The 25109-nt window shown below is 43.9% G+C and overlaps 1 protein-coding gene across 1 annotated transcript in view; it reads right to left on the minus strand.

The window, feature by feature from the left end:
* LOC145414906 (protocadherin-like wing polarity protein stan) overlaps positions 1–25109 on the minus strand; it is a 114555-nt gene that overhangs the window by 54902 nt on the left and 34544 nt on the right. Inside the window, exon 2 of the mRNA XM_080284321.1 lies at positions 8305–8488. Coding sequence (XP_080140447.1) covers positions 8305–8488 — 184 coding nt within the window. The remainder of the gene's footprint in view (positions 1–8304; positions 8489–25109) is intronic.

Consider the following 25109-nt stretch of genomic DNA (forward strand, 5'->3'; position numbering starts at 1 on the left):
CACACACACACACACACACACACACACACACACACACACACACACACACACACACACACACACACACACACACAGAGATGCTTAACCGGTACACTACAAGTAGTTCCATATCATTTCAGGGGGATGGCACTGGAAAAGAAACAGTTACTGGTAAAATGAACAGTGAAATATTTCCTCGGCTTTTTCCGGTCTTAGGTCAGTCAGCAATGAAAATGAATATACTTTAGAGTTACAGCCTCCTGCTGGTAGAAGTAGTGAAGGAAAGACACAGTAGGTTAAGGCAGCACACAGTGAAGGTGGGAAGGCGGGAGGAAGTTGATGCATGACAGGGTGTAATAAAAGTAGGGAGGGAAGGGTGCAAAGGATTGAGGTAAAGAAAAATACATAAGACGGGATGCAGTGTAGGTGGTGAGGCAGTAGAAGGAAAGCAGTGCAGGTGAGGCAGGGAGAGTGCAAAGGGTTCAGGTAAGCACTGCCTCTCCACCCGCCCTGCCCTGCCCTGCCCTGTCAACCATTTATTACAAACCGGTCCAGATATCCCCCCCTTTCTCCCCACATATACTCCCTCCCTCCCTTTGCCTCTATCTTCCTCCTCCCGTTCCCTCCCTTTCTTCTCACCGATACTACTTTCTTTCTCCCTCCTTTTATTAACCCTCGTCCTTCCTTTCTTTCTCCCTCTGTCTCCCTTTGCTCCTACTCTATTCTTATCACCTTCCTTTCTCTCCTCTTGTCCCTCCCTTTCCTATATCCCCCCTTCCATCTTTCTCTCCCCTCACAACTGCTCCTCTTTTTGTTCCCCCTCTTTTCCTCTCATCTTTCTACTCTCATCTACTTTCCTTCCCTAGCCTTCCCTCTCTTGCTACCCACATTATTTTCTTCTCCCTTCCTCTCTCTCTCTCTCTCTCTCTCTCTTTCCCTCCCTTCCTTGCTCTCCTGATGGCCATATTAATTTTTTTCTTTCTCTCTCCCTCCATCCTTTCGCATGCCCTAATTTCTTTCTTCTTCTCCTTTCTCTCCTGTTTCTGCTTCTGGCCTCCTACCCCCTCCCTCCCCTCGTCTCAACTCAATACTTCTCCTCCCCCTCTCTCTCCCACCCTCTTCTCTTTCGTCTATTCGTTTCCTCCTCCCCCGTTCCCCCTCTCTCACTTTTTTGTTTCTCGACTTCTCTCCTCCCTCTCCCAACTCCTTTTAAAACCTCTCTTCTTCCCTTCCTTTGTCTCTCGTCCCTCCACTCCTCTCTCCACCTCCCAATCACAATGCCCCCTCATTTTTTCTGCCTATTCCTCTCTTCCTCTTTGTTCTCTCTATTCCCGCTCCTCTCCTCTTCCCGCACTTCTTATCAGTTTCTCTCTCCTTTCTATCTCCTCTTCTAACGTTTCCTCTTTTCTCTCCTTTCATCTCTGCTACCTGTCTTCTTTCCCCCACTCCCTACTTCCCACTACCCCCCTGTCCTGCCTCATGAGACTCTCGCTCTCTCTCTCTCTCTCTCTCTCTCTCTCTCTCTCTCTCTCTCTCTCTCTCTCTCTCGCTCGCTCCTAAAGACCCTCTCCTACCACTCCTATCCCTTCCTACCACAAGAAACCCTTTCCCACGTTGCTTCCATCCCTCTCTTGCTCTTCCCAACCCTCTCCTTACCTCTCCCGCCCCTTCCTACCACTTCTTACTTCCTTCACACAAGTTTCCTATTACCTATAACATATTATCTATTACCTCTGTGTGGAGTGACGCGTATGGATCGAGTGCGAAATGATGAAGTGCGAAGGAGAACTGGAGTTGTTCGGGAGATGGCTGGTAGAGTTGAGCAGAGGGTGTTGCAATGGTTTGGGCATATGGAGAGAATGGATAATGAACGATTGGTGAAAAAGATAACTAGATCTGATGTGAGAGGTGTAAGGCTGAGAGGGAGACCACGAATAGGATGGATAGACAGTGTGAAGAGAGCGCTGGATGCGAGAGGGATGTCTGTTGAGCAAGGAAGAGTGGCTGTGCGTGACAGAAATAAATGGAGAGAAATTGTGAATGAATAAGTGATGACACAGCCCTGAGGGGATATTTCTCCCGCATTTGGTCTGATCAGCTAGTCAGGTCAGGTGCGGGTAAGGGGATGGGTCTGTTATGATGTGGCAGGGGTAAACTAGTTCTGCTGTCGGGCCCTGCTGCGGATGTCACTGATTGCATTGTGCAGTTGACCCTTGTGCGGTGTGATGCGGTGAGGATCTGTCCGTTCTCCCCTTTGGGGCTAAGATGCGAATGAATGTGTTTGAATGGATGAGTAAATGGAGAGTGAGTCGTCCTGTCTCGGCTACCTCCCTTTCCTTGGGGGAAGCAGCCTAGGTATATAGATAGATAGATAGACCTCTACTACCACTACAATCTATTCCTGCCAGTCCATTACAAAGGTGTCCAGGAAAAGCCGCTTCATAATTCTCTCTCTCTCTCTCTCTCTCTCTCTCTCTCTCTCTCTCTGGGTAAATCACGGTTACGGTAACGGCCAAACTTCGACCGCCAGTTACCCGCACCCGTGACCGTCCTTATGGTTACCACACACACACACACACACACACACACACACACACACACACACACACACACACACACACACACACACACACACACACACAGAAAAACCCGAAAACTCCAAAAAATTATGTTATTGTTAGTATCATGGGCCTCCGATTGTGGCTGTGGAAGTGAGGGAGCATGAGAGAGAGAGAGAGAGAGAGAGAGAGAGAGAGAGAGAGAGAGAGACAGACAGACAGACAGACAGACAGACAGAGACAGAGACAGAGAGAAACATCAGTATTAAAGAGAAGCACAATAGGCTAAGGGAAGTGCAGTGTCACAGTCGTCCACCTGAGGGCAGCATCGCACAAAACAAAAGTGCAGTTGCGTGTTTTGTGCGCTAGTCAATTTGTAGCATTCTGTCGCTGACACACACACACACACACACACACACACACACACACACACACACACACACACACACACACACACACACACACACACACACACACTGACAAGAGGTCTTAGACCCTGGTGCCCCTGGAAAAAAAAAATGAAGGAATGAATAATCGCCAGTTATGAGGTAAATCTTTTTTTGTTCCAGGAATACGTAAAAATATGGACAGTTAGAAAGGTAGAGGTGTGTAGACTGACAGACAGAATGCACACACACACAGACACACACACACACACACACACACACACACATATATACCCTATATATATATATATATATATATATATATATATATATATATATATATATATATACAAAGAGAGAGAGAGAGAGAGAGAGAGAGAGAGAGAGAGCAAAAACTAAATTCAGCGACTGTCTTTCACCTGTCCCAAGAATACGTGAGCAGCCTTAACGCAGCCGAAAATCAGTTACATCACAAAAATAGTTCTCTCACATCTTTGGAACAAACACCAATTGTTGTAGTTCATCGGTTAAGGCCGCTCTCTACCACCTCTTCCTTAAGCTTATTTATGTACATGGCACATTTAATACTGTCTTGTATGTTAATCATGAAATGCACGACGTTATTAATAGGCTATATAAAATTTCATTCATTTTTCTACTCTATTTTGCCCCACCAGCAGTGTAGGAATCCGGAACAAGGCTACTTACTCCCGATACCTGTGTGGCATTATGTGCGAATAAAACACCAGCCACTTCACTAATATAAACTCCTACGGCTCCCATCATGTTGAAGTCCATTAGCCCTCTACACCACCAGACGTTAACGTAGTAAATGGTTTCTTGGGTTACAGGAAACCATTTGGACTGTCAATCTGTGCAGCCACTTGAAGGCAGCAATGCATCGAGTGAATGGATGGTGGGCGCCAAAGCCATCAAAGCTCACGAGAATACAGTCCAAAGAGTCGTTTTCTCCAGCTTAGCCGACTTTGTAACATATCCAACGTGATGTTTTTGCGTATTACACCTAACTAACTACAGCCTTTTATTAATTTACTTATTTAAAACACACTGCATAAATAACACCCAAGAAATTACAAAAGTTTCATATGCAGAAATAAACTGATAAGAAAGAGATGCTACGAAGCGTCCTTAACCAACCCAACAGAAAGAAAAAATGAAAGGAGGAATAGTGACATTAGAAGGGAAACAGAACAGAAGAGAAAACAAAATAAAGGAAAAGACAGAAGAGAGCCTCCTTGACCAACGAGAAATTAGGAGGAAATGGAGAAAAGAAAAGAAGGAAAGGAGAGACAAGTAGACAAATGGAGAAAAGACGAGGAGAGAGGCGTCGACTAAACAACCCACTATTAAAGTTTTGCCTCCCTTGATGCTCACTCCAGGAAACACACAATTCGAACGTAAAACACAAACACGACTGAATAAAAGAGCTTTGTGTCCCCGGGAGTGTTTGTCTTGAGAAGCAGGAGTCGGCAGTGGTAGTGGTGGAGGTGGAGGCGTCTGATGCTGTGAAGAATGTCGCAGAAGCCGGTGTGTGTTTATGGAATGTTTGCAGGTCCTAGTGGCTTGTGTTTATAGGAAAATGTTAAGTATATGATCTTCGCAAATTTCAGAGTCTAGTGTGTTAATATAATGTTTGCAACCAATCTGATGAGTTAGGAAGTTACTAGTGTGTTTATTATGATGTTCACAGTTTTCCGTCAACATAAGATGTGTTTGTATGATGTTTACAGGTCTCAGGTTTTACAAGGGAGTCGGTGGCGCATTGGTTAGCACATCTAATTCGGAACTGGAAGAACCCAAGTCAGAATCTCAGGCCGGTCAGACTGTGAGACTCAGTTTGCTTTCCCTTGTCCCAGTTCGCCGGCCGTAACACCAGACGTAAGTAATATGTTGTTGAAAATATGGCAGCGAAAGGATTAATGACACGTGCAGTCAATAGGCATTAATTTAGTCTTTTTTTTTTTTCTTATGTCTTCATGTCTCAAGGTCCAGTGTGTGTGTGTGTGTGTGTGTGTGTGTGTGTGTGTGTGTGTGTGTGTGTGTGTGTGTGTGTGTGTGTGTGTGTGTGTGTGTGTGTGTGTGTGTGTGTGTGTGTGTGTGTGTGTGTGTGTGTGTGTGTGTTTAATGTCAAAATCCTTAAGTATATGACATTCTCAGGCTTCAGAGTCAAGTGTGCGTGCGTTTATTTGAAAACACTTTACGATGCCCACGGAGACATCTCGTGGCGGAGAAGTTAATCCAGCCCAAAGTACTGTCACACCCGGATGTTTTACTGTGGCTGCAGACAAACATTTTATTCAGGTGACGGGAAAACAACCATCACTCAAACAGATAAAACCCTGCCACCAAACAGCTTACCAGTCTAATCCTCATGGTTCAAAGACCTTACCTCAGCAGATAAAAAAAAATAAATAAATAAATGAAAAAAAAGTCCACAGTTGGCAGTTAAAATAATGTATCTCATAAAATATCTGAAACGACCGCCAATAAATTTTTACGTATCGAGGGATTAAAGTCCTCCGTGTGATTTTTTTTTTTATTAACTATATTCTTGTCACTGCCAGACGATTTTAGGCGATTTTATTCAGCTTTGGGGAGACGTGGTAGTAAAACAACTACACCGGATCCCCAATAACCCCCTCGGTAATGACATCTTTACTAGTGACACCTTCAGTATTTATCCTTAATGACACCTTACGCGACACCGTTATTACTGTATTCTTAATGACATCCTTAGTAGTGACACCTTCAATAAGCATCCTTAACAGCACTTTTATTACTGTATTATTAATGACATGTTTATTACTGTGTCGTCCTAGCAACACATGATTTTATTCCTGCAAGGGGTGACGTCTGGTGGTGGGGCGCTTACAAACATTATCAATCCGTTCAAGTTAACGACATTTATTACCATTATTTTCTTCAAGACTTGTTATTGCCAGACCGATTTATGTAGATTGCTGAAGACCTCTCGTAGTGATGAGGCTTAAGTCTTTGAGGAAACAGCGAATACGTTTTAGCTTAACATCGTGAAACACACACACACACACACACACACAACTAGAAAAGGTCACTGCAAATTACCACAAAAAAAAGAGAGATCTGGAAAAGGTTGCATTAGTACGCAGTGAACCGGTCATTGAAAAAAATTAAAATAAAAGGCAGGATCAAAAAATAGAAAACTGATTATAGAGAGAAAAGTGAAAAGGTTGCATGAACTTACAAAATAAAAGACAAAGAGAACAGGAATGGTTGTACAGACACTTGAGAAAACCCGATATTGAGAAGTGGCATCGGTCGGTAGGAGAAAAAAATAGTCATTGAGGGAAGGGTGTGGCTGATTGGAACAAGTCACACTAAAACACACACACACACACACACACACACACACACACACACACACACACACACACACACACACACAAATCTGAAGAAAAAGTCGAGATGAAACGAGGCAATATAAAACATTAACAGCTGAAGAAAGTCGCAATGATACAGGAAATAAAATGTAAAAAAAAAAATCCATTAAAAAGAGAATAATTCGTCAAGAAACAGAAAATATATACACCCACTGAGAAGAGGATTAAGTCGCAATGAAACGCAGAAAAAAAAAACACATGCACTGAAAAATAGAAAAAAGATCGCTTTAAAACAGAAGAAAAACAGACTTCGAGAACAAAAGGAAGTCATACAGAAGTGCAGAAAAAACAGGCGATGGAAAACAGAGAAAATATATATATATATATAAAAAAAAAACTATCACGAGAAAAGGACGAAGCTGTAGTGAAATGCTGAAAAAATAGACACTACTCAGGACTGTGAAAGGCGTCTCAAAAAATAAATAGTGATAATCGAGTAAAGAGGCTGGAAGAGTTGACACAGTTCCAGGTCACGGGAGATGGTGTGTGTGTGTGTGTGTGTGTGTGTGTGTGTGTGTGTGTGTGTGTGTGTGTGTGTGTGTGTGTGTGTGTGAGACAGAGAGAGAGAGAGAGAGAGAGAGAGTCAGGGGGGCCGGTGTACCTGCAAGAAGAGGGAAGGATGGAGAGGAGGGGAAGAGGTAAGGGATGACAAGGAGAGGAACGGTGGAGAAGTGAGGGAAGGAGAGGATGTAGGAGGTGAAGGACAGAGAAGCAGAGAGATCAGAGGGGAAGGGGAGCGGAGGAGCAGAGAGGAGGTGAGAAGGGAAGAGGTGAGAGGGGAAGGGGTGAGGGAAGCTGAAAGCAAGTGAGAGGAGGAGAGGTGAGAAGGAAGGGAAATGAGAAGCGGAGAGAAGAAAAGGGGAGAGGTGAGGAGGCTAGAGGGAGAGGAGAAAGGGAGAGGAGGAGAGAGGCTGGACTGGCAGTGATAAGGAAATAAAAAACCTTAGAATAACAGTAGGAAAAAGAACAGGGAAAGGAGAGTGAGACACGGCTAACACTGATAGGAGAAAATCAGCGAGGTTCAAAAAAAGAGAGGAAGGGAACTGTACAGGAATGAAAGAACAGGATGGTGTAGCGGAGAGGGGCCGAGGGGAAGGGGAAAAAAAAACGAACCTTGAAATAACAAAGAGGAGGAGGAGGAGGAGGAGGAGGAGGAGGAGAGCAAGGCGGTTAGGCGGCGCAAGAGAGATACTGAAGAGAGAATACCTTTTACCCCTTCAACCCAAGTACATTTCTAATTTATTTTTGCAATCTCCTGACGATGTTACTCAGCTGTGGATAGATTTTTCGAAGTGGAGGAGCTAAATACGGTGACAACCTCCATTAATCTTTCATACGTAGAAGCATTTGACGGCAGCAGGATTACTAAAACGAGATGTGGGCGTAGTGAAGGGGCTGAGGGTAAGAGATTCAGCAAATTTCCAGACAAAGTTTATGAGTATGAGAAATCCTGTGAACATGCAAACAGACATACAGACAGACAGGCAAACAGACCAACAAAAACCATATAAAACCTCTAACTTACCGGAGACTCGAAATTTTTGCTTTTATGACATTAAAAATATATACCCAGATATAAAACATGACAGACTACAAAAACAGTAAGAGAAGTACTCCCAATCCAGAAAAGATTAAAACTTACCTGATACTGGTATGAAGATAAGGAAAAAAAACAGCAACAGAAGTATAGTACAAGGAAAGTACAGAAAATATACAGGTGACTAAAAGACAGACAAAAAACAAAAAAACAAAAAAACACAGCAACAGTAGATATACACGCATCAAAACACACCAAGACTGACAGAGGAAGACACAGGCGAGAGACAGCAACAGAACACAACAGAGATCACAAAAGACCACAAAATTTACCTGAGAATGACGCACACACACACACACACACACACACACACACACACACACACACACACACAGAAATCATACCACTACTGCGATCGAGCCAGAAAACCAGGACAGAAATGCTCAAAGCCTCACCTGATACTGAGACCTCCATGGCCGCGGTGATGGGGACGTTGGTGTTGAGTGATGGGGAGAGGGTGATGTCTCCTGTGCTCTCCTCCACCTCCACCAGACCCGCTTTGTTGCCGCTGATGATCCGGTACGTCAACTGTGGCAAGAGAGACGGAGTTAGGTTAGCTTAGGTTAGGCTGGGATGTGTTAGATTAGGTTACACTGGATTACATTAAGTTAGACTGCATTAAACGACGTTAGGCTGCGCTAGGTTAATATATCACGGTTCAGTTTGATTATATTTTATTGGTTGTCCGAAGCTGATATTTAGGAACTTGTCTGCAGCAGAACACCACATGGACAGATCCGGCAAAATTACAAAAGTATAATTACGCTTTCTTATACATATGTAGAGATAGTCGAAGAAATAAACGTTTTCATTTTTCATACAAAACTAAAGAAATAACACACACACACACACACACACACACACACACACACACACACACACACACACTACCGGCACTGTTAATTTACGACCACACGCACACAATTAATCAAAACGGCGAAAACAAATTATGATGATACAGACAAAATAAAAACACAAATTCACTCCATAGCTAACACGAACCCTACAAAAAATAAATAAATAACATAAATAAATAACCCCCCTGTCATTACTGCAGAGAATAATTCATCCCAAAAGCAACATTATCAACACGCGTGACGTCAGTATGGTATCAATATATTACACAATTCTATTACTGCAACAGGCGACATGATTGCATAAATTATCCTGCACGAGCGGCCAGCAAATCCAATACACAATATACCCCGGAATTTCACGTACAGGACGGATATGTTGCTTTCCTTAACATAATCCTGGACCATGCTCACCCTTCATTATTGGCGGAATGTGATGGTGATGATGATGATGATGATGATGATGATGATGGCTAGTATCGGAGGACTGGTCGGAGGGTGTAAACTGATGGTAGTGAGGGTCTGGTGGTGGTGGTGGTGGTGACAGAAGAAGGTTTTGTAGGTGCGTGTCTCTTAAAACTGGTTGTGGTAGTGGAAAAGTTGGTGGAATGACTCTTTGGTTTTAGAGTGCAGGCGGGGAAGCACACTGAGTAAACACACACACACACACACACACACACACACACACACACACACACACACATTCTATTCACTGCCCCTCACCCTACTCCACCACCGCATCAACACAACCCCCATCCAAGCTTAACCCATTCAGAACGATGGACATCTTCATTTACTTTATTCCCGTTAAGCTTACTACTGAAAAAGCTTACTACTAAAAAGGACCCTCTCTAACCGCATGCATTCAACACACTTTCCATTAACTCCATCAGCGCATTAACATATATTTAACATTATCTTCCTACAACAGACTGATGTTAACCCCACCTTCTACCGCCCCAACCCACTAAGTGAACCCCTCACCTCCCTCTCCCATCTTCTCCTCTCCCCTCTGTACATCTTTCTCCCCTCCTCCCTCCTTTCCCAGTGCCCTTCCCCTCCCCTTGATGAAGCCAGTGGTGTATGGTTAGCACATTCGGCCTGCAAATGGAAGAACCCGTGACCGATTCTCTGCACGACTAGATCCTTCAAAAAAAGTGTCTTATTCACTTGTCCCTGTTTACCCAGCAGTACAAATGGGGACCTGAACATAACATCAAGGGCTGTGAGTCATGTTCTTGGGGATGACTCGCGCTAAGAAAAACATGACTATTTTCCTTCATGACCTTCGTCTAGTCAAGCAATAATCTTCAAGGCTATCAGTTTCCTATCTCCTCAACCCCCCGGCCCCCTCTCCTTCTCCACCTCCCCCCCCCACTCTCCCACCACCACAATCCAGAGTTTGGCAAAGTTTGAGGTAAAGGAGATTGCGGACAGGATCATGTGCACAAATTCACGATGAGGCCATAGTCTGCCCTTCGCCCTCCTGTCTTCCGGAGCTTTAGCTGGTGAGTAAGTGCCATGATTCAGTGGAGAGGAGCTTTCTGGGCCTAATTCTTAAAAGGTAACAGGTCTTCTAACTTGTGCCGTTTGGAATTAAGGTGGTATTTCTTGGTAATTGGACTTAAAGATGTAGCAACGTTGTGTGTGTGTGTGTGTGTGTGTGTGTGTGTGTGTGTGTGTGTGTGTGTGTGTGTGTGTGTGTGTGTGTGTGTGTGTGTGTGTGTGTGTGTGTGTGTGTGTGTGTGTGTGTGAGAGAGAGAGAGAGAGAGAGAGAGAGAGGTAATACTTCACCAACTCCACGAGCCGCAGTTTAGGTATTGGATGTGTTGGGGAAGCGCTTTATGAGAGCAGTAGTACCGCAGTTTATAAGCAGGATGTGAAGCAGAAGAGTAAGTGTGATTTTTTTTTAATATCTTAACACATACATACCGACAAACCCTACAACTATCCAAAACAAGTGTACAGTTGATTCATTTGAACACACACACACACACACACACACACACACACACACACACACCGCTCGCTGGTGCAGTGGTAACGTTCTCGCTTGCCAACTGGTGGACGGGAGTTCGCGCCTCGCTCAGGTTGCGAAAAGTTTCACTGACGAAGTGGGTGGTTACTGTCCCCCTCGAGCAAGGGGACGGGTGTGTGCTTGTGTGAAGGTCACAGCCTTGCCCTTAGATCGGACTATATGAGCTCTCAGCTCCCTTCCGGGAGGGTAAAAGCTGACGATCACGACCATCAAGTGATCCTGACCGACCCGGTGAATTACACACACACTAATAATACCATCTCATGTGCAAACGTGTATGCTAACAACGGAAATGCACAACGCTTACAAATCACACCAATCTCTCTCTCTCTCTCTCTCTCTCTCTCTCTCTCTCTCTCTCTCTCTCTCTCTCTCATAACTCATCTCCCTCTGACAGTTCAACAAGCAACATGTTCACCCAATCAGCCAGTCATCCAAACTGTTATTCTGTCGCTGTTCAATGTTCATCTATAATACTGTTCTATGAGTGTTCAGGAGTGCATCGGTTTATTTATAGTGTGTTTTTTTAGCTATGTGTGTGTGTGTGTGTGTGTGTGTGTGTGTGTGTGTGTGTGTGTGTGTGTGTGTGTGTGTGTGTGTGTGTGTGTGTGTGTGTGTGTTTTATTTCACATTTAATCAGTTTCGTTTTCCTGCTTTTCACTTTTCCTCTTCAATTCCTCTTTAACATATATTTTGAATTATTTTGATTTTTACGTGTGTGTTTTTCGTGTCTGTGTGGATAATTTCTCTTCTTTCCATTTTTCTTTATTGGCGTTTGTCTTTTGTCTTTCTCCATGTTGTTAACGGCATTTATTATCTTTTATATTATACGGGTTCTTAAATATGCGTGTGGTTTATCTATCATTATTCACATTTCCTTTACTTTCCTTCTTCGTTCCAAATTTAACTTCCCTGTTCATAGTTCTTCATTGCGGATTTTATTTCTTATACATATTCACTGTTTCTGTATTACCGGTTTTGTGCGTTTTTTCTAGTTTTCTTTATTTACTCAATTTATCGATTTTAATCTATTTGGGTCTCGGATCGCTCTCTCTCTCTCTCTCTCTCTCTCTCTCTCTCTCACTCTCTCATCAAACTTCCTTGCACGTAGCACTCTCCCTTCTCTTAATTTCCTCAACCTAATCCCACTTCCTTGGCTCCTCTTCCCTTCCTATCCCCCCGTCTCTCTCTCTCTCTCTCTCTCTCTCTCTCTCTCTCTCTCTCTCTCTCTCCTGCATCACCCTATTGTCCTTTCCCCTCTTTCCCTTCACTCCTTCACCTTGTTGTCTCCCCTCGACTTCCCCTCGTCATCTGCTCTCTCTCTCTGTCTGTCTGTCTGTCTGTCTGTCTCTCTCTCTCTCTCTCGTAATTTATCAGACCATCTTTCTCCCTTCAATTTCCCTCACATAATATCCCTTTTTCCCTTGTCTTTATTTCCATTTCATTACAAACTTTCTTTCTTTTTCTCATCAATTTCTCCTTCCTATTAAGTATATTTTTATCTTTCTCCTCCCGCCTTGCTTATTTCGTCTCTTTTCTCCTACTTCTCTTCGACTTTTCTCCTCCTCTTCTCCCTCCTCCTCATTTTCCTTCTCCATCTCCTTCTATCACTTAATTTTCATTTCCACTTGTCTATTATCTTTCTCTTCTTATCTTTCCTCTCACTTGTTGCTCTACTTTCCTTCCATATACTGCTCGTTCTTTCACCTCAGAAACTCTCTCTCTCTCTCTCTCTCTCTCTCTCTCTCTCTCTCTCTCATATGTTACTTTTATCCTCCCCTCTCCCACCCTTCCTGTTTCACTCTCCCCTCACTCACCCCTTATTTTTTGTTCCCCTTCTCCCTACTCAGTCTTCCCTTTCCTATTCTACGCATTCTGCCCCTTTCAACCCCCTTCTTTCCCCCCTTCACCCCCTACTCCCCACTCTCCTTTTTTCCTACCCCCCTCACCATCCCTTCCCCCCACACTCACTTACCCTCGTGTCCCCTTACTTATCTCCCCCTTATCTCCCCTCACTCAACCCTTCTCTCACTCTCTCTCTCTATCTCTCTCTCTCAAATCTCATGGGCAGAAAAGGAAAAGTGGAACAAATCTTACTTTTCCAGTCATAAATTTCATGGAGACACTACAAAAAAAAAGTCTCTCTCTCTCTCTCTCTCTCTCTCTCTCTCTCTCTCTCTCTCTCTCTCCAGTAGCATCAGCGTGGATTGCATCACTTACCACCCTTGCTACCTCGTTGCAAGAATCAATACGAGCAACGGCAGTACCCCTCCGTCCGGCCTGGATGAATCACACAGGAGAGAGAGAGAGAGAGAGAGAGAGAGAGAGAGAGAGAGAGAGAGAGAGAGAGAGAGAATTAATCATGTGTGCGTGCAATCTGATGCTTTGTGTGTGTGTGTGTGTGTGTGTGTGTGTGTGTGTGTGTGTGTGTGTGTGTGTGTGTGTGTGTGTGTGTGTGTGTGTGTGTGTGTGTGTGTGTGTGTTCGTGTGCGCGCGTTGATATTAATTTTACCCGTGTGTTGGGTTCTGAAATATGTATGTGCAACTGATGTGGGTGTGTGCGTGTTGTTGGGAAGTTTGACGGGGCGTGTGTGATGGTGATGACGTGTGTGTGTGTGTGTGTGTGTGTGTGTGTGTGTGTGTGTGTGTGTGTGTGTGTGTGTGTGTGTGTGTGTGTGTGTGTGTGTGTGTGTGTGTGTGTGTGTGTGTGTGTGTGTGTGTGTGTGTGTAGATATCTGCGAGCAATGTGTGCATGCTAGTGACTACTGGCGTGTTTGCGTGCGTGTGCTATCCATAAAACCTTCAACTTGCTTCAGTCTACCTGCCTAGTGGTCTCTACGCCATTCCTTGCTCCTACCCTGACTCCATGATTCTATACTAATTACACTGCAGCTAATTAGATGGCCAGTTCTCCAGTAATTGCCTAGTTAATTGCCTGAATCTCGAAATACAAATGCAGAGAGGATATTTTTAGGTTTTCCGAAGAACTGAAGCCTCTGATGGGGTTTGGAGGCTCCGTGTGCAAAGAGATGGCGTATATTTTTAGCATATAATTATTTACTTTCCCAAGGTAACGATGCCAACCCAAAGAGATATGACATTTAAATCCCTTGAAAACCATGTCGTCTTTTTGTTAACATTTTATTCTCATCGTCGCACAATTTTAATAATTTTGTGTGAGATTTACTTAGAAGGATTATATATAAGATTCATTAACCCCTTCACTACTATAGGCCACTTCTGTGTTGGATAAGATCGTCTGTTGGTTGCCAGAACAAAAGAAAAACAAGGTGTAGTACTGAAGGAGTTAAGTTCGTCGCTTCTACAGTACAGGCAAAGTTAAATACCTAGGTTGGGAATAATCCCAGTTCTGTGGAGAATGTACGGTACCTCGCCTTTTACAGTTCCCTACAGTGACGACGATGATGATGATGATGATTGTACTAAAACATAACTCGTCGTGATTATACTGAAACACAACTCGACGTGCAACTATAATAAACATCCAATTCCAAAGCATGACCCATGATGAGATAAAAACGATTGGTGTTCTGTAACCGACGCCGGGTACACAAGATGATGATGATGATAATAACTAGAATAATAATAATACAGTAATAATAGTAATAATAATAATAATAATAATAATAATAATAATAATAATAATGATGATGATGATGATGATGATGATGATGATAAATATTGTACCGGTATGCATGTGTAAATATAACAATACCTAAATCTATAATCAAACACTATTTCGTAAGCGTCAGTCACAGTCGTTGCCTCTAAGCCAGCACGCAACCAAGACTTAAAAACACACATACTGGTATTCCTGGAAGGTAAGGCTGAGGTCACTGCTCACGTGTGGAGTCACAGGCATTCCCCTCTTGCCGTGTGACCTTGACCTCCTCACCCCTCCTCACCTCACTTCGCGATAACCTGGCTCATTACGCCGGCGAAGCAAGCATGAAAAATATATATATTAAGGCAGTGCAATTGTGTGGAGCTGATAAAGGCGTGATTTTAGGCTATTTCTGGTTCCTCGGGGAGCCTCTGCGTGGGTACTCTGCATGCTAGGGGAACAAAGCACCAATCTGGAGCTCCTACCTACTGCTTTGTGGGACCAGTCCTCCTCCCCTGTATCCCATACAATAAACTCTAGCCAGGGCTTGGATATGAATCCTTCAGGGTTACGCCCAACTGGAGCACTAACACCCACCAGATCACCGGGTCCAGTGGGTTTAGGTGCTCTATTGGGTTTAAATTTCTTGGTGTACAGGATACAATTTGGCTTGTAACTCAGTGCCGTCACATCATCAACTGAGTGGATGGTGGGAACCTCCACCCATTATTACCAACATACATACACACATACCGGTAAATGCACATATACCTTGAACGTGCATACGCACATAAATACATAATCTAATCCTACCAAACAAGGCACAAGTCACCTTACCCCAAGGGCCATGGAAATATCAGTCATGTGGGCCAGGGCACAAAACCCCGCCAGCCAACATTAACAGTCACACAAATTCCCATCACTGCAATTCTGGGCACCACAGAAACATAAGGTAAGCGCAGTCCGTGTCACGCATAAAATATCTGAGCAAATAAATAATAGTTCACTGGCTGCCATGAGCTAGGATTCCCAACTACCTTAAATTTCTTTAGTTGGATGCCAAAAAAAAAAGTGACGTCCGAACCAATTAATTCTCTGTGAATGACGACACAAAATCCAACTCTATTAACCTCTTCTGTACGGTGAGATGACAAATTTTTCTAGTAGAACTTTGCTACCACCGGGCCATTTAATATAGACCAGGGCTGAAGAACTCGTAGTGAAAGAGGTTAACAACAGTTCAGTTAGACACCATTTCGCAATTACGAAAACTCAGGTAACAATCCACTTATGTAACAATTCAGTGTTCCTAAAACTCATGAAGCAATCCACTCTTATTTAAACTCCGGTAACAAGCTATGAAACTCAGGTAGCAAATAAGTCTTACTAATTATAGATATTTTACTACAACTCAGATAAGCCACTCTTATTAAACTGCAGGTAATCAAAGACAAACAGGCCATTATAGTATCGCAGGTAACAGGATATTCTTATTAAAAACAACTCAGGTAATAAACTTCTTCTTACTAAAACTTAAATAACAAACCACGCTTAATACAACTCAGGGAACAAGCCACTCTTAGGAAAGGTAAAACGCCACTCTCAGTTAAGTTCAAGTAACAAGCAACTCAAAAACTTGGGTTAACATGCGTCTCTACAACTCATACAAGCTGCTCTAATCAAAACTCAGGTAACACGATCCTCTTCCTAACTCTCAACAGGTAACAAACTACTCAAAAATTCAGGTAACAAGTGTCTCTGCAGCACATATAACAAGCAACTCTTATTAATTCAGGTAACACGCTACGGTGCTCTTCCTAAATCTCAAGTAACAATCCACTCTCACGTAACAAGCCACCCCTCCTAAAATCCAGGTAACAAGCAACTCTATCTCCCTTCCTTCATGACCAGCTTCACTTATGTTACCTGGAAATCGCTAAGCAGGGGTTCCCAGAGCTTGTAATTTCGCCGATAAAGCTGAGGAGTACTAGTGGTGGTGGTGTGTGTCTTGAGGGTATTATACTGAAGGGTTCTGGGGCGGAGTATGTTATTTGGGTGAGGTGTGTGGTGTCGTGTGATGATGTGTGAGGGATGTCAGGAGGGGGTGAGTTGGGGGGCTGAGGGTGTGTGAGTGTGGGGGAGGGGTAATGTGTGTGTGTGTGTGTGTGTGTGTGTGTGTGTGTGTGTGTGTGTGTGTGTGTGTGTGTGTGTGTGTGTGTGTGTGTGTGTGTGTTACAGCGGTTTGCGGAAAACTCGAGCGTAAAGTGATGCGGTGATGAGCTGATGGATGGTGATGTATTGGTGTGGAGTGATACCGCAGAGATATGGCAGAAGGAAGGAACAGGCATATAGCAAAAAGGTGATATTATTTGATAGTGTGGTAGTTGTGGTGTGGATGGGATGGTGTGTGGTGGTGTGGTGAGCAGATGCGGTGAGAAGATGAATGGTGTTAATATGACAGACGTGATGCAGTGAGAAGGCAGTATTGAAGGCGTGATGTGGTAGGGTGTGTGTGGTTGAGGTTATATGGTTGGGAGGGTATGGAATGACTTATACGGTGAAGATCAAGTATTGCAGTGGTGGTGTGGACGCAGTGATATTGCAAGAAGTTGATACTGCTGAGATGGTGTGATAGGGACAATCAGGTATGGATTATGTGATATGGTAGTATAAGGTGTAATGTGACAGTGAGGTCGAGTGAAAGAGTGGCAGTGATGTTGTGGGTGTGTGAATTGGTACAGCAGTGGTGAGTACTGTATGTGGAGCAGTAGTGGGGAAGCATACCATGTGGCAATGTGTTTGTGATGGTGCGATGGTGTGGTGCAAAGTGGGTGTACGGTGGGTCGCCTATTGTACTGGGATGACAGTGGGGTATGAGGTGCTATGGTGGTGTAAGCGTATGTGTGTTGGTGTCACTGTGGCTGCCTGGGTACGTCTGTGTGTTGTCGTGTTGTGTTGGCGTGTTGTGTGTCGTTGTGGTAATGTGGTGTGATGGTGGTGTAGTGTGGTGTTGGAATACCGTAGTACTGTGGTGGCACGATACTGCGGCAGTGTGTGGTGGTGTGGTTTGACAGCGAGGTATATTCGTAGTATGACAGTGTGGTGAGATGTGGTGGTCTGTGGTGGAATGACATACTCGGAGACAGTGTGGTGTGATGCAGTGTAGTGTAGTATGTTGTGCAATGGCGGACTGGCGTAATCTGATGATGCAGTATAGTGGTCAAGTGGAATGGCATGCTGGTGTGGATACGTATGGTGATGTATGTAGCATGACAGTAGAGCGGTGTAGTGGTGTGAAACTGTGGTGGTCTGATGGTATATTGCTGTGGCATTAAACTGCATTATGGCTGTGTAAAACTGGGATGCTGTGATAGTGGGTAAGTATAACAAAAGAGTAGGATTTTATATAAACACTGCGTAACGTCCCTGCAGCACTGTGCCAGGGGATGAATGAAGTGACATGTGAATGGAATTAAAGGGACAGTGCGTGAGGTAGTGGATTAGTTTTCTGTGTGTGTGTGTGTGTGTGTGTGTGTGTGTGTGTGTGTGTGTGTGTGTGTGTGTGTGTGTGTGTGTGTGTGTGTGTGTGTGTGTGTGTGTGTGTGTGTGTGTGTGTGTGTGTGTGTGTGTAGGTAGGCAGGTAAATTGTAAGCATGCTCCTATTTGAGTGAGAATAAAAGTACAAGAATTCGTCTTCCTATACATGTCTGTGTGTGTATGTGTGGGGTGTGCAGTAAGTTGGCTATATGTGCGTAAATGGTGTGTGCACGTGGGCTCTCTACCTGGCGTCCCACAGGCTAATTGGGTGTGTGTGGGGTACATTAGACCGGCTCAGACCCCAGCCCTCCCCGCAGCCCTCCTTTATCCTCCTCTGCGGGGCGTCTCTGCGAGTCAATACCCCTCACTCGTCAACCCTTCTCCACCATACTCCTCCATAGTCATCCTCTCCACCATTTCTCTCCAGCTTTAAACCTCTCTGTCACTCCTCTTGGCCAATTCTCCACCGTACTCTTCTCCATCATTTCTCTCCTTAATATTTGCTCTGTCACTCTTCTCCCATCTTTCCACCAAACCCATCCCTGTCAATCCTCTCCACCATTCTTTCTCTATCATTTCTCTGTACTATTTCCTTTCTATCAACTCCCTTCACCAATTCTCCACCTTAATCCTTCATAATAATCCTCTTTATAATATTCCTCCATATTAATCCTCTCCATTAAAATCTTCCCTATTAATCCTCACCACCGTTCTCTCCACCACTCATCTCAAACTCTCCCCGTACTCCTACCTATTAATCCTCTATACCATTCATTTTCTATCATTCATCGATTCCTTTCTGTCAGCTCTTTTCTCCAGCTCTCCATCATACTCCTAACTAGTAAATCAGCAATCTTCCCCACCATTTTTTGTGTACTATTTCCCTCTAAAATGTTCTCTCTATAGTCCTCTTCAACGCTTCCCCAAACTACCCCATCAGCGTGCTCTGTTAAGCCTCTCCACAAATTTTCTCTCCATCATTACCGGCACCTCTCCAGCGACTTTTCCCTGTTACATTATCACACGCCTCCTCCAGCCCCCTCCCTACTAGGCTAATCCCCTCCACTACTCTTTCTCCAACCCTTCTCTTCATTATCTCTCTACCTCCTCTACCCTGTCCTATACTGCCTTATCTTTTCCTGCCTTGCCCTGCACTGTTCTGTCCTGTCCTGGTTTGCCTTGCCCTGCCTTGTTCTGTCCTGTCCTGGTTTGCCTTGCCCTGCCTTGTTCTGTCCTGTCCTGTCCTGCCCTGTCCTCGCCTGCCTGCCCTGGCTTGGCCTGCCATGCCCTTCTCTCTCCACGCTTGCCCAGCCTTTCCCTGCTCTGCCCTACCATTCCCTTCCCTACCTTGCCTTACCATTCCCTCTCCACCCTTGCCTTACCTTGCCCTGCCCTGCCCTGCCCTGCCTTGCCCTGTCCCATCCCAGGCCACCCCGCCGCCTAGACATGGATTTCTGAAGAGTGCTGGTGGCGGCAAACATAATAAAAAAAGGACTTTATGAAAGGGCCCGGCATACTTAAGACTCTTAGGCCACAAAATAAGACGCAATTTTCGGAATATCGCTCAATACTTTAGCCTTTCATGTTCACCAAGAATTTTACCCCCGAAACTTGTGAATATGGGACGAAAAATTGATATTATAATGTGACTTCTCTACTTTAAATGACCCATACATTACCAAAAGCCCATCTTAGGCTGAACAGTGTTGTATGGTGGTGGCAAGAATAAAATTAGAAAGTCTTCCTAGAAAGGGGATGGCATAATGGAGATAGTTTCCAAGATGGAGAGTACATGAAACGTGAATTAAGGGGGAATTCAGCCGCTTCTGGACAATGACATATTTTCCGAGTATATTATTGGCACACCGAGATCATTCCACTCGGGTTGGAAGTCTAAGAGTCTCCTATACTCTGTTCACTTTCACTTGGCCTAAAATTGTCATCTCTCCACTTTGAATGCTGAGTTATAGCAACAGATTAACACAAGACTATAATGCTAGTAGAGAAGAAATGCTACGGCCTTAGGTCTGTCTATTTCTGATACTGTCCTAGGTGAAAGCTGCTGAACAATGAAAATTTGGGCCAAGTTCAGGTGAACGAACTACAGCACTGGCAGCGTTAATGAAAGCTAAATCTATCAAATCTCTCCATTTCGAGTAGTCTCACCCAAGATACACAGAATCGTCAAGGGGTAGTAGTAACAATATGACAAAGGAGTAGTTACTGCACTACAGGGGTAAAGTATTCTTAAACCCCAATTAACAGTATATTTCAGTTATTATCCCCTTCTATATAATAACGCCTTCTATATTAAGTTCGTGTACCGCCAAACTATTTCAAGAGGGTTCCTATACTGCCGGCATTAGATACAACCTCCATTAGCTCCTTCTCTACCATGATGTCACTTTATTCTTTCTACTTCTAGATGATATTATGTAGCTTAGGGGAAAATTCTCCTAGTTATGAGGTTAATGTACTCTGCAGTTAAGTAGATCCATAGCCAAAACATATTTCATTTGTGGACCCATTTCCCCGGAGGTCCTTCTTAACATGAAGTGATAAGAATTTAAGATGAGGGGAAAAACAAAAGGCATCCCGCGAACTCCTTTTCAAGATGAAGTAAACAATATTGCAGTGGTAAAAGCATAGTAAAAATTAGATGTCATAATATTTCAGTTATCAAAGCACTGTTATCACTTGCCAATCAGTAAATTAACTCCGTGGAATCGAGCGGCACTGTAGTTCCGTCAGCTGCACGCACTCCCAGACCCACCAAGGAACAGAACCTTTGTGCAGCGGCCCCATGACTCACCCACACCACACCACTCTGTTGCATTCGCCTGTCCACTCTAAAGGACTAATATTACTGGCTAGCATATCAACGTTGGTTATCCCCTTCGTAATGAGGGGGTTTCTCCAATGCTAAATATAATCGCCAAGGTTGCAAAAGTTAAATATGAGAGGAAGTCATAGTATTGAAAGGATTGAGTCAAGAGTACTATGATTATTATTTTTCTGACTCATTCTGTCCAGGCACAGGTTACATCACATAATATGTCACTACTCATTCACCAGACTTTACCGCATTCTAAAGTTAACTGGTTGCAAAGGTCAAGCCATTAGTAAACATTTTATGAAGGATATAATTATGCTTTTGTATTTACAGCTGAGTGGGCCATGCTAATAATTCATCACCAATTATCCACATCAGCCACCACGCTTTATTGCACTGTACAGTCGGTTTGTTGTACAGGTCATTGGTACCGATTATATCAAGGCTTTAATTATGATTCAGTGTCTGCAGCTTAGCTTTCCATGTGCAGTGTCTGGCATGTACGAATCGCCCATCATAAATCATCCACCAAACTTTAATCACATTCTACACCAAACTGGCTTTAAAGGTTAACTATCAAATGAACTCTTGACCACTTCACCTGGGGATACGTCGCTTGTATTTCCTTCCTGTTGCTCTCAGACAATTTTATTCACCTCAGGAAAGAGCTTTTTTTTTTTTTAATAACAGAACATAGGAAGGAAAAACAAATGAGTAAAAATAATAATCCATACCTCAGATTACTGGTGTCCACCATTCATAAAATATTGTGACGAAGGGGTTATAAGGGCTCAGCGTAACCCCTCCAGTTTAGTGAGTCTCCCCTAAGCTGAATAAAATTGTGTGGATGAAGCAATATTAAAAAAAAAAAAAAAAATGTAGTCTGGATAAATGAGTTAACTGGCTGTAAAGGTCAACTATACGGTGAGCTATTTAGGCCTCCATCTCGGGTTTGTAGACAGTAAAATTTTCTTTATTTCCAGTCTACAACTTACAATGAACACTGTCAGACACCCCATCAAAGTCCATCCATGAATCACCCACCAAACTTTACTACACTGTAAAACTAATTGTCTGTGAATGAGTGTAGGCTATGCTGAGGTCTAACAATAAACTTGACTTAAATTACCGTACTAACCTTCACATACAGAAACATGGCTGTCGGTTTTATTATGAACCCTTTCAATACGATGGCGTCTTTTTACAGCTTATTCTTGCCTCCTCCAGACGATTATATTCAAGTCAGGAAGGATCTCTCGTACTGAAGGGGTTAATGAAGGCCGCAGCTAAACCCTCCAGTTCTAAAAGTATCTCCGAAGCTAAATAAAATAAATCGTCTGAAGGTACCATGATTAAAAATAACAGGTAATCGGCGTGAAAGGTAAAAGCTGAGGGAGAAAAGATAAAAGCCCCCCCCCCTTCTAGACCAGGTTACCTTTTTTAATCAGCTGTGAATATTCTGTGTTGCCTGAGTGCTTACCAGATTACAAAACGCATTTCAGAAACAAGGCCGTGAAGCCAAACACGTTCACTTTCATCAAGGACTCACAAACGACTCGGAAATTAGGGAGGTTGCTGACACCTTCTCCACCGTCTATTAATATATATATCCTTGAATTTCTAACTGAACATACGCGTAAAATGCCTGACAATTTCTCTACCTAAACACAGAAAATCATGGCTGTATCTGTATGTTCAAAGGTATATGTAGTCATGAGAATCACTGAACATCCCATCGCCGTCCGCCCGAGCATCATCCCCTGAACATGACTGCATTTTTCTTCAAGCTCTTCATTACGGAAAGGCTACCCAAAGCTGTCTCTAATAATGAGGCGGCAACAACGAAACATACGGCAAGTCGGCGAACAGAAGTGGTAAAGGAAGTCACTTAAATATCATAAAACAAGGTCTTTAAAAAGTGGCCTTTCGGTATTACGAAAACAGTAATAATAATAATCATGATAAAACAGCTAAGAAAAACTCTATGAAGGCTAATTACAACTCCTAACTTGAGATACAAATGCATAATTAACTTTATTTTCAAGCTTTCTTTCCTCATGAAGATCATCAATGAAACCACGATGGAACATTAGTGAACATCAGTGAGTACATTAGGGTCTGAAACATGAAGGCATACCACATATGTGCATGTACTGTACAGTGAATGGGTGGGAAAAACAGAAAACTAATTTTTCCTGTTTTTCCCCTTCCCCAGCCATTCTACTCAGCCGTCACTGTGAATCAGCCATACTGTATATTTGCGTCATAATATTCAAGCTCTCTATCGCCATGAGGACCATCAGCGAAGCCGGGATGGTGCAGGAATCGGCATGATGAGAGCAGCTATGGATCAATACAAGCACCACTCACTGAGAATTCCCTCGACAGTTATATATACATGTGTCTTTTTTCATGCTCTTTATCTACATGAGGAATAAAGCGTAGCCATGAGCGTCCAAAATATAAAAGAAAATGTTTGTATGTACATTTTCCGCCGTAAGGGCCATCAGTGAAACCAAGTAGTCGAGAATATAAAAGTAATTTATGTCTTTATTTTCAGGCTCTCTATCGCCATAAGGACCATCTGTAAAGCCATGAGGGTCCACAGTTGAAAGGAATATACTTCCATCTTTAATGTTCTCCATGAGGGCCATCATTAAAGCAAAGACTCTAGAATATAATAGGAAATAACTGTCTACTTCCTGGGTCTCTATCGCCATGAGGACCATCAGTGCAGCCATGAGTGTAGAGGCGGCGTGATGAGAGCAACATTCACTCTGGATCAATACAAGCACCACTCACTAATCAATACCCCGGCGACTACCTGACTACCTCGACGAGTTAACTGTTCCTCGGCGCCACTGTCTCCCCTCAGACCCTTCACCCCTCCGACAAGAACACTCCAACCCCAACGAAACTATCCTGCCCCGACCACCCAAATCTCCCTCTGAAATGCCCTTGTCCATATGAATGCGCCCCAGTCTGTATACCCACAAACACCCGCCAGAACACCACAATCCACCCTCGAAAACGCTCCATTCCCGCTGAATATGCACAACTCTACTCAAAACCCCAAAGACCCTCCTCGAAAACGTCCTCATCAATACGACATCGCCACACCTGAACGTATCAAACGTCCAAAACCCGCTCCGATCGCTCCAGAATTACCCGACAAAGCCCAACCCATCCAGAATCTCACTGCTCCAATCTCGCCGCCCCGAACACACCACTCCCTGTCCAAAAAAAATCCCAGTCCGAACGCCCCAACACCATCTGAAATCGCCCCAGCCTGAACTTCACAACCAACCCCGCCCCGAAACCACACCCGTCACACCCCTTACACAGAACTTGCTTTTACTACGCGCTAATTCATACTGGTTCTCTTCGGTGCCATTAACACTGGATTTACACATTACTGCACCTCTCCCACCAAGCTCCGTATATTCTCTTCTCACTCCGTCTCACCCTGGCCACCACCAAATAGCTTTTCTTTGGTGCTATCACAATTTACACATTCTTGCACCTCTGCCCTATTCTCGTTTCACCTCACTCCCTGTCTCACCTCGCCCTACTCAGAATGTCACCCCAAAAAAGTCTCGTCCTACAAAAACAGTCACTGCCACTCATTCTCTTTGGCACTATCATTCACAGACCTCATTTCTTTTATTCACAAACTGCTTCTCCTACCTCTTTCTCCCAGCCTTTCTCCATTTTCCCTCGTTCAGTCTCCATCCATATCGACCCAACTCGCCTCGCAATCACTTTCACTCGCCCTCTTCGATGCCATCATTCACTGACCTTATCTTATTCGCAGACAATATCTCCTTCCTCTGTCCCACCTCCTAGCTCTCCCCACTTTCTTTTTACCTCGATCCAGCCACTCTCCTTTAACTTTCTTCTGTCTTCTCTAGTTCAACCTTGCTTCATCTCGCTCTCCCCACCTCATTTCCCTCAGCGTAACTCGATCCTCTCGTTTCCCACGCTCATCTTTCAACTTCCTCCATCTCCTCACTTTCACCGTAGCTCCACATCATATTCTTCACTCTTGCTCTGTATCCTTTCTTTTAACCTTCCTCTAACCCTTCTCATTCACCCTCCCTCCATCTCCTCTTTTATCTTGGCTCCACATCCCCTTTTTTCTCCCTCATTCCAAATCCTCTCGTCTAACCTTGCTCCATCTTCTTTCAGCATTCCTCCATCTACCCTCGTTCATTCTCCCTCCATTTCGCTCGCACCACCTCGCCCCACAAGCTCCTCTATAT

Source organism: Coenobita brevimanus, chromosome 101 (genome assembly GCF_032717465.1).
Source record: "Coenobita brevimanus isolate Jiangsu-jjx chromosome 101, ASM3271746v2, whole genome shotgun sequence".
Lineage (NCBI taxonomy): Eukaryota > Metazoa > Arthropoda > Malacostraca > Decapoda > Coenobitidae > Coenobita > Coenobita brevimanus.